The sequence below is a fragment of the Vulpes vulpes genome, chromosome 12 (genome assembly GCF_048418805.1).
Source record: "Vulpes vulpes isolate BD-2025 chromosome 12, VulVul3, whole genome shotgun sequence".
NCBI lineage: Eukaryota > Metazoa > Chordata > Mammalia > Carnivora > Canidae > Vulpes > Vulpes vulpes.
In genome coordinates, this window is record NC_132791.1 from 106,143,243 (window position 1) to 106,154,263 (window position 11,021).

The 11,021-nt window shown below is 43.1% G+C and overlaps 1 protein-coding gene across 6 annotated transcripts in view; it reads left to right on the forward strand.

The window, feature by feature from the left end:
- PRDM10 (PR/SET domain 10) overlaps window positions 1-11,021 on the forward strand; it is a 96,864-nt gene that overhangs the window by 81,105 nt on the left and 4,738 nt on the right. For all 6 annotated transcript variants that reach the window (XM_072729330.1, XM_072729333.1, XM_072729332.1 and 3 more), the window contains 6 exons: window positions 297-497; window positions 1,149-1,292; window positions 1,694-1,864; window positions 3,407-3,547; window positions 6,591-6,762; window positions 10,602-10,705. In XM_072729330.1, the coding sequence (XP_072585431.1) occupies window positions 297-497; window positions 1,149-1,292; window positions 1,694-1,864; window positions 3,407-3,547; window positions 6,591-6,762; window positions 10,602-10,705 (933 nt within the window). The remainder of the gene's footprint in view (window positions 1-296; window positions 498-1,148; window positions 1,293-1,693; window positions 1,865-3,406; window positions 3,548-6,590; window positions 6,763-10,601; window positions 10,706-11,021) is intronic.

Below are 11,021 nucleotides of genomic sequence, written 5' to 3' on the forward strand. Positions count from 1 at the left end.
ACTTTTTCTCATTTCTTATATGTAACAAAGGAATTGTTAGATTGCTTTAAAGTAAGAAAGTGGCACCATATATTGCTTAAAAAAAAAGATTTTATTTATTTATTCATGAGAGACACACAGAGAGAGAGGCAGAGACACGAGCAGAGGGAGAAGCAGGCTTCATGCAGGGAGCCCAATGTGGGACTCCATCCTGGGACCCCAGAATCACACCCTGGGCCAAAGGCAGGCACCAAACTGTTGAGCCACCCAGGGATCCCCTGTATATTGCTTTCACGGCAAAGCATTTGAATTTGCAGGTTTATAAAAGTGCCAGCAAGCGAAAAGCCCATATTCTGAAGAATCATCCGGGTGCTGAGCTCCCACCAAGCATTCGCAAACTTCGTCCAGCTGGCCCTGGAGAACCAGACCCGATGCTGAGCACCCACACCCAACTCACAGGCACAATAGCCACCCCTCCGGTCTGCTGCCCTCACTGCTCCAAACAGTACAGCAGCAAGGTATGGGAAGGGCTTTGACTGCGCCTGAATCAAGGTCATTATTTAAGGAATCTCTTAAGGGAAGGTGATGATTGGCTTCTTCAGAATGGATGGGGGTCTACTGGAAGTGTTTTCCTAGTTCAGCTGGCTAAGAAGCCGCTTCCTGAGAATAGGGATTATAAATCCAGAATGAGAAGAGAATATGTGGAATTTCCCCAGAGTTAGCATATCTCATACATAACATGAGCACTTGACTGGTCTCCTTTTCCCTTGGTCTACTGAAGGTCTCACATTGGAATATTTAAGATTCATGCTTTGTGAGCTCAGGTTTACAGAAGCACTACGTAGGAACTTACATGATAGATCTTGAAAAAAGGGTCATTCTTGGTTGGGGGGGGAGCTTGTGATTGATTGCTACAGGTATTGATGGGATTAGGGGATGCCGTGAGGTGTGCTGTCCTTACCTGTCAGGGTGGGGTGGCATGGGTGTTCAGTTTCTTTTCAGCCTCTTCCTTTTCCTCTTGCAAAGTCTGTGTTGCTTTGGGAGGAGCAGGCCCAGAGTCAGCACCACACCTTATTTTTTTTGAGGCAAAACTTGAAAGGCCTTAGGGATCTTTGCAGGGTTAACAACTAACTCCAGTAGTGATTCTTGGTTTTGCCATACTTTTTCAGACCAAGATGGTACAGCACATTCGAAAGAAGCATCCAGAGTATGCCCAGCTCCCTAACACCTTACATCCACCCCTGACAACAGCTGTGATCAGTGCTACCCCGGCTGTGTTAACCACAGACAGTGCTACCGGGGAGACCGTGGTGGTAAGTGTACGAACTGGTAAGAGCACCTCATCCCCTTCAGTGCCTGTCACAGCTTCCAATACCAAAGCCATGTCCATCTCGCTATATAATTGGCTGCAAAGGTAGCCCATTATCCCTCACTCTTCTACCCAGGGCCTTAGGCTTATGTTTGGGTCTCCTAGTTGTTCCTTCCCAAAGTTCTCCGTAGAAGGCATAGCAGGAAATGTCCAGCGCTGCTCCTGGGCTGCTAGACTGTCGGACCTCTTAGGTAACTCCATCGGGCCTGATGTAGACAGGTAGATACGGATCTGTAGGTAATCTTCCACCATCTTCTCACCTTTGGAGTTTTCCAATCTGAGTTCAGGGCTAATTTGTACCAGCAGTGGTGTTGACAGCTAATGTATTTTTTGTGACTTTTCTAGACAACAGACCTCCTAACCCAAGCCATGACAGAACTGTCCCAGACCTTAACAACAGATTACCGGACATCGCAGGGGGACTACCAGAGAATTCAGTATATCCCTGTATCACAGTCTACGTCAGGCCTTCAGCAGCCTCAGCACATACAGCTTCAAGTGGTGCAAGTGGCTCCGGTACACATCCTTCTCTTTACCTTCACGAATGTTGTATCGTCACTAGCCAATATGGCACTGAGCAGTGCGGGCGGGGGTGTGTGGGGGGCGGTCAACAGAAATACCCAGTTCTCACAGCTAGAGCTGGGCCCCACGTAATGTGCTTCGGCGTGTTAAGTTCTGAGTCTAAGGCATTTGTAAAACTCTCCCAGCCCCCCGGCCGCATAGGGCTCTGGACTTAGTGTAAGAGATTTCTGTCAGTAGCGGCCTAGAGGTTTCAGGCTGCCGGGTATATACTGTCATCCTGTGCTACCGCAGGATAGACTACGTGAACTCTTTCTGAGCCTCTTCTGAATCCCTGGGCACCAAAGTTGACCACTTGGTGGGGGACCAGTTTGGTAAGTCCCTACTTGGGCATCGAATGCCTGAGAGGTATGGAAGGTTGTGAGGAATAATTGCGAGTTTTGAGTAGTAGGCAGTACAAGGTACAGTTTTTTTTTTTTTTTAATTTTTTTTTTTAAATTTTTTTTTTTATTTATTTATGATAGTCACAGAGAGAGAGAGAGAGGCAGAGACACAGGCGGAGGGAGAAGCAGGCTCCATGCACCGGGAGCCTGATGTGGGATTCGATCCTGGGTCTCCAGGATGGCGCCCTGGGCCAAAGGCAGGCGCCAAACCGCTGCGCCACCCAGGGATCCCCAAGGTACAGTTATTAGTACAGGGGTATGACCGCACTCCTTCTACCAGATAATTGGTAGCTCATTCTCACTGATTAGGGAGCTCGTCCTCACTGATTAGGGAGCTAAAAGAAGGAATCTTCCCAGAACTATTGTTTCATTTAATTATGCTGAGGAAGTGTACTCAAGGCACAGATGATCAAACCTGTTGCTTTGAAGTAATTTGGCCTGAAAACATAGGAAAATAGGAGAATTTAGGACTAATACCAGAGTGGGAAGTGAGGAATTGCTACTGTGATTGACTGTTTCTTATCTTGTTTTTCTTATGAGACAGTTCTTAACTTCAGGCTTTGGAGGAACCTGTGAATCCCTGAAGTAGCCTGTAACGTGTGCTGTATATGTACATTGTTCTGGAAAAAGGGACTATATGTTAGCCAGACTTTTCAGAGATGTCTGGGATACATAAAAAGGTTGGGGGCCACTGTTCTAGCAGGTCAGTTGTGACAAGCTGAAAGCAAATTCTCTTCATTGATCTCTTAACCTATCAAGGATAAGGTATTAAATTTAATTGAAACTTAAGGGGAAAAGGGCTTTTGATTCCCAAGAGCTTCTCATTCAGCTCATGATGAGGAGGTGTATTCCATTTATCTCCTTCTCTTCCAGAATTAAATAGCATTAGGCTTATGTTTTCATAAGCATAACTTTTAAAACTATCTTCTTTTCTAATATCTGCCAGCTTGGCTTAGGCGTGGGCTCTCTGGGAGCGAAGCCCTGGATGTGAAGTTCCGACGGCTCCTCTGCTGGGATATTGTTTCAGCTGAACCTTTTCTCTGGAAGGAGTTCCCTTCCCCTTAATCAGTATGCACTTGGTCTCCCTGCCCTCTAGGCCACTTCCCCACACCAGTCTCAGCAGTCCACTGTGGACGTTGGCCAGCTCCACGACCCTCAGACCTACACCCAGCATGCCATCCAGGTGCAGCACATCCAGGTCACGGAGCCTACTTCCTCCACCCCGTCGTCATCCCAGGTATGTTCTCCGACCCCTCACCAAGGGCTGTGTGGTCCTGGGGACCCTGGGAATGTTAATAAGAGTGAAGACACGTTATCTCCAGACCTAGTCCCCTTGACTGTTGAAATGATACCATTCATTTTGGGGCCTTAATTAAAGTTCCTATCTTTGGTTCCAGTTTTTGTATTGACATTATGGACACACTTGCATGAAGTGATTAACTTCCCCTGTGCAACGGGAGCCCTGTGACCTTGTATCCTAGGGACAACATCAGCCTTTGCTTCTTGTTCTAAGTGACTGTCTGATAGTATGCAGTTGCTAAGTTGTTCCTTGAATTTTGGGACAGTGACTTTGTGGTGTAATACGGTGTTTGTATGATATAGAGTCTGTTACTGAGATAGCAAAGCTACATCCATTCAAAAAATGTTTATTAAAGTCTTTCCTTTTGCATAAAACTTTTCTAGGTCTTGGCCTCAATGAGCTTGGAGTCTAGTAGGGATATAACATTATATATATAGAAGTAAACAGGATATGACATGAAGGTATCTGAACCAGAAAGGATGCATGTAGACCCACCTCTAATATTCACAGGCTCTAGGAGAAGAGTATACATGAAAGCCTGCGTGCCATGTGTCTAGGTGGTGAAAGCTTTAAATCAAGCTAAACTGTTCAATAAAATATATTCTTTGCAACTACATGGATGAAGCTATAGGCTATTATGCTAAGTGAAATAAATCATTCAGAGAAAGATATTGTATGATCTCACTTATACATGGAATTTAAGAAACCGAACAAACAACCAAAGGGAAAAAAAAAAAGAGAGAGGGGCAAACCAAGAAACACTCTTTTTAAAAAAAGATTTTGTTTACTTATTTGAGAGAGAGGGAGAGAGCAAGTGTAAGTGGGTAGAGGGGCAGAGGGAGAGGGAGACAGACAGGGAAAGAGAGAGGGAGAAGTAGACTCCCCGCTGAGAGTGGAACCCGATGCGGGGCTTGATCCCAGGGCCCCAAGGTCATGACCTGAGCTGAAATAAGATGCTTAACCTACTGAGCCACCCAGGTGTCCCCAGACTCTTTACCTACAGAGAACAAACTGATGGTCACCAGATGGGAGGTGGGAGGTGCTGGGGAGATGGGTGAAATAGGTGATGGGGAGTGAGGACGGCACTTGTGATGAGCACTGGGTGTTGTATGGAAGTGATGAAACACTATGTTGTACGCCTGCAACTAAGATTACACTGTATGCTAACTATACTGGGATTTATGTTTGTTTGTTTATTTATTTATTTATTTAAAATATTTTATTTATTTTAGAGAGAGATTGAGTGGGGGTGGGGGAAGAGAGTGCAAGCAGGGGGAGGGAGAGGGACAAGCAGACTTTCTTTGTGTAGAGCCAGGGAGCCCGACACTGGGCTCGATCCCACGACCCTGAGATCATGACCTGAGCTGAAATCAAGAGTCAGACGCTTAACCGACTGAGCCACCCAGGTGCCCCCACTAACTGGAACTTAAATAAAAACTAAAAAAAAAATGTGTATTCTATCTTCCTACTTGACACATACATTTTCATAATAACAAAATTGAAAAGTACATGCAAACTAACAACTGATGCTAAATCACACGGATAGTGCCAATTTGAAATTACTTGCCTTTCTGCCAGATGCATGGGGGACACTGGCAGCTTCCCGGTGAGGGTAGGAAGATGCAGGAGAAAGGCTTTCTCCCTCCCTTGCTGACTCTGTGCCCTTCCGATTGCTGTGGAAATCCATCAGAGAAACATGCCCTTTCTCTGCTTCCTGCTTCCTGGGGGGTGTTGGGGATGGGAGGCTGCTTAGCATCTGATGGCCCCTCCCCTCCCTCTACTGTGAACTTGAGCAGCTTTGACGTTTCTGACACTTGTCCCAGTCCCAGACAGTCGCCTGTATCCACAAAGGGCCCATCTTCCCCACCCCCGCTGGCATCACACAAAGGAACCCTAGGCTGAAGGGACTCCTTCGCAGAATGTGGTGGCACAGGGACAACCTTCCCTAAGACTGGGAAGGCTCCCCATTTCTTCTCACCCAGCCTCCACCCTGCACATCATGGGGCCTTCTGTATACCCACATGTCTCAGCCTTTTCCCCATCCTTGCAAAGTTGATCCCATGGCCACCCCCTTGGTCCCATGTGCCTAAATACCATCAGAGGAGCCCACAGCCACAAGATAGGACCCCATAGGATGACAGACCCAGGGAAGAGACTTGTTACAGGTCCTGGAAGTGTGTGCAGGGCTATTTCCACAGGGAATGGAGGACTCTGGTTCCCAAGTGTCATTTAGAAGGGGACACATATTCCAGGTCCATGGTCTAAGGGTGATGTGGGTATTTAGATAAGTTATGGGTGTTCAGAAAAGGGAACGATTATGTTTAGCAAGGAACCAAGGATATTTCTGCGGAAGTGGAGTCTGAATTAGGTCCTGAAGGAGAGGTATGATTTTGACATGGTAGTTGGGGAAGGCATTATGATCTGAATGTGTTCTCATTGTGAATAAAGCCACAGAGGTGGGAAACCAGTATATTTATGGAAACCCTTTAGGTTACTAACAGGAAATGATGTCTAGGAGAAAGGTTGGAAAGGTAGTTGGAGCTGGAGCTGGAGGGCCTGAATGGCAAACAGATTTCCCAGTGTACTCAATGGAAATTGTGATGTTTGAGTTCGACTTCAGTTTGTGTTATAGATTCGCTTTATGACACAGGCAAGTTCTTTAGCTTCTCCATTTTTCAAATTTTATGTAATGAAGATAATTATTCTTGTGTTCATTTATCTTTCTAATAAGCTTAGTGAAATTAATTTTTTGGATATTCTTGTAGATAATCCCTCGAAAACTAAATGGGATTTGATAGTTATGATTGCCTTTCATTAATCCTATTCTTATTTAAAGTATTATTTTAGCAGCGATACTTGCAGTATTATAATTCATGTTAGCCAGATTTCTTTTCTTCAGTTATTTGTGAGACTTAACTATATTGGAAGTCATTCATTTTCTACTCTTGCTTTGTCTCTCTCTCTCTCTCTCTCTCTCTAGGTAGCTGGGCAGCCCTTGAGTCCTGCCTCCCAGCAGTCCCAACAAGGGCTCAGCCCTTCCCATATACAGGGCGGCTCCTCTACGCCAGGCCAGACTCTCCAGCAGCAGCAGCAAGGTTCCTCTGTACAACACACCTATCTACCCAATGCTTGGAATTCCTTCCGTGGCTACTGTAAGTAAGAAGCAGGCAGAGTGCTGTAGCTCGTGGGTGGGGAACCTACAGCTATGGGTCATAACTTTATCAGCTTTAGAATAAATTTTCTGAATTAAAGGATCATTGGCCATTTTTTACACTCGATAGTGCATGTCCTTGAATGAGTTTCATGACCAAATTCAAGGCAGCGTTCTGATCTCAAAGAGCCACCCAATTCAGAGACATCAGGAATACTGCCAGAGGAAGTATAGGCAAATGAATTAAATAGCAGAATAAATGGATCTAGGGTATGCTGATGGTGGTGATTCATCTCTTTCATCAACATTTATTGGATGTCTTTGTATCAGTGGATGTGCTAGACCCTTGGTATATAAAAAATTAATATTGACATTCGTATCAGTGACACCACCCAGTAATAATGTTAGCCAGCTTTCATTAAGCTCTCACTAAGTGCCAGGAATGATTCTAAACCACATATATGTTGCATTCAGTATTCACAGCAACCTATAAGTACAATTGTTATTTGCACTTTCAGATAGGGAAATTCAGACACAGAGTCACTTGCCCAAGGAACACAGCTAGTACCTAAAGGATTGGAACCCAGGCAGTTAGAGTTTACACTCCCCCCACTGTGTGGCCTCTCCTTATAAGATAGTCTTTGGCTCAAGGAGATCATTATCTAGTAGGGAGAGATGTATGAGTAGATGGCTTTCAAAACCCTGAGATTATCACTACAGAAGCAGCAAAAGGCTGGCTGTGAAAGTCCTAATAGCTAATGGTTTTGGTGAGGATGGCAGCCTCAGATATGAGCCGGGAAGTATGAGGTCTTTATGAGTGAAAGTCTGGGATAGAGGAACAGCTAGACCTCGATAGTAGCAACTAGGAGCAGTAGGGGCTGAGAAGTTAGGGAGGCCAGTGTTGGTCCTCCTCTTACTGATTTATTTCTTTGAATCTGTCTCCATTGTCCTTGGTCTTTGGATATGTTCTGTAGATTTGGTATGGAATCAGGCTCAAACTGTACCTGGTTATTTTTACAATCTATCCTCTTAAATATCGGTGGTCACAATGAGAGCTGAGTCTTGTTTGTAGCCAGGGAAAGACTCCTGCTCATGGTGAATACCAGGAGAAGCCTGGTAAGTAGACGTTTATACTACATTTAATTCCTGTGAAAGAAATGTGGAATGATGCAGATAGCTGTGGTAATAATAGAATGAGCTAGCATTCTAACCTGAGGAAACGATTCTGGAATTGACATTTTTTTATTAGGGAAAACATTTAAGATACACAGAGGTAGAATAGTATAATGAATGCCTTTTATACCCATTATCCAACTTTGGTTTTCAACTCAGGGCCAATCTTGTCTGATTTGTACCCCCATTATTCTTTCCCAGTCCCCCAATTATATAATAATCCATATGATTTCATCTGTAAATATTTTTTAAAAGATTTTATTTATTTATTTAGAGCACAAGTGTGTGTGGGGGAGCAGAGAGAGAATCTTAAGCAGATTCCACCCCGATGCAGGGCTCAATCTCACGACCCTGAGATCATGACCTGAGTTAAAACCAAGAGTCCCATGCTCAATTGACTGGGCCACCTAGATGCCCACAAAATATTTCTTAAAATGCAACCACATCACTGTTATCAAACTTGAAAATAAATGACAGTAATTTTTAAATACTCATCAAATATCCACTGTTCGCATTTCTGTGATTGTCTCACAATTTTTTTTTTTTTAAATGGTTGGTTTGTTCAAATTGAGTCCCTAGTAAGGCTCCTATATTGCAATTGGTTATGTCTTGTGAGGGTTTTTGTTTTTTGATTTTTGTTTTAGATTTTATTTTTTTAAGTAATCTTGACACCCAGTGTGGGGCTTGAACTCATGCCCCCAATATCAAGATTCACATGCTCTACCGACTGAGCCAGCCAGGCAGCTTTTGAGTTGTTGTTATTTTTGAATGTATGTCTTCTCTGTCTTTTAAGTTACAGTTTTTTTAAAATTATTTATTTATTTATGATAGTCACACACAGAGAGAGAGAGAGAGAGAGAGAGAGAGAGAGGCAGAGACATAGGCAGAGGGAGCAGCAGGCTCCATGCACCGGGAGCCCAACGTGGGATTTGATCCCGGGTCTCCAGGATCGCGCCCTGGGCCAAAGGCAGGTGCTAAACCGCTGCACCATCCAGGGATCCCTAAGTTACAATTTATGTGTTGAAGAAACTGGGTCATTTATTCTTTAGAATTTCTCATGTTTTAGATTTTGCTGTTGTCATCTCTATGTTATCATTTAAGATTTTTTTCCTGTCCTTTTTATTCACTGTAGATTGGAGGTTGATCAAATTGACGTTCAGTTTTTTCCACCAAAATACTTCTAGCTGGTGGTGTGTACTTCTGTCAGGAGGCACATAATGTTTGGTTGTCTGTCATTTCGCTTTGCTCCACTGTTTCATTAGGGATCACAAAGTTGTCATGTTCTGATTCTATCATCCTTTACTCACTTATCAGCTAGAAGATGTCGTCGTCATCATCTTCTTCTTTTTTTTTAAGATTTTATTGTTAAGTGATCTCTAGACCCAACATGGGGCTAGAACTCACAACCCCAAAATTAAGAGTTGAGCACTCCACCAAAGTGCCCCTAGAAAACTTTTGTAAAGAAAAATTTTTACCTTAACTGACAGGTTACTCTGAGGCACAGTTTGCAAGGAAGGGAAGGATAAATGCTTTATATATCTAGTTCATATCTTTTATTTACCAGTTTTCAAAATAATGAGTTCTTTCTTAGTATTATCCCAGGTGAGCAGTGAAGGGTATATGTGTGTGTCTTAGTATCATTTTATTCTCATATATTTCAACACAGTAGATGTGTTTCAAACTACTGAAGTTGCTACCCTTATTAATGCTCAGATTATCCCATTGTTGGCCAATGGGAACATCCTCAGATTGGCCCCTGTGTCTTTTCTGCATGACCCCATAGTCTCTTATAGCATCTTGCATGCTGGTGTGATCCCATTTCATCTTATGACCTAGGCTCATCTTATAACATTTCCTACGCCAGCACTGGAATCAGACAAAAGCTAGAAACTTTGGTTCCTTTAAGAGGAAAATATTATATAAAGACCATCAACTGCACACTAGGGTGAACTTTGTTTTTAATTTGTTTTAATAACACTGGTGGTGAAATAAACTTCAAGTTAGATTATGTTGTGATTAGTAGGCAATAGTGCGTGCATACATTTGCCAGTGATTCAAATCCAAATGTAAAAGATAAAAATATTAAGCTAACAGGTAAACCTTTGTAACTTATTTCAAGGTTTTAAAAAAATTATTGAATATTTGTCTTATGGATATTTAGAAGCCACATTTGGGGGAGATGCATTGATTGTTTCTGATATTTTATAACTCTCTGCTAACTTCCTCTGATCATTCTTTATCAGAGTATCAAGATCATATCATGATAAGACTTTTACATGTTAAGAAATCAAGTCATGATAAGACTCTTACAGCAAGCAAATCCATGGAAAATTTCTCAGTGAGGAATGTGACAGGGCACCCCCGGTGGCCCAGCGGTTTAGCACCACCTTCAGCCCAGGGTGTGATCCTGGAGACCTGGGATCAAGTCCCACGTCAGGCTCCCTGCATGGAACCTGTTTCTCCCTCTGCCTGTGTCTCTGCCTCTCTCTCTCTCTCTCTCTCTGTGTCTGTCATGACTAAATAAATAAAATCTTTTAAAAAAAATACATGGATAATTTATTAAAAAAAAAAAAAAGAAAAGGAATGTGACCACTGGTTAGGTATTTGTTTCTACAACTTGTATTAGAATCTGAGACCACTTAAGTATGAATATTTTCTGTTTTTCAGCATCAGAGATTCAAATGATGACCCTTCCTCCAGGTCAGTTTGTGATTACAGACAGTGGTGTGGCCACTCCTGTCACCTCTGGCCAAGTAAAGGCAGTTACACCGGTAAGTGATCTGCTCGGGAGGGCTTTCCTGTCCATTGTACCTCTGTTTTCTGCTCCTCAGTTTTCCTTATCTGAGTTAGAAGTACATCCTGTGTATTCCCGTAACTCCTTATGGAGCTGTATTATAATTAATTATTATAGTTTATTTTAATTACTGATTTACTGTCTATCTTTTCCTAGCAGACAATGAATTCCTTGAAAGCTGGGTCTTGGTCTTTATCTCTTTATTCTCAGTGCCTTGCTCAGGAGGCTGGACTATAACAAATGGTCGATAAATACCTGTGCAATTAATAACTATAATGAACCTCCTAGATCCA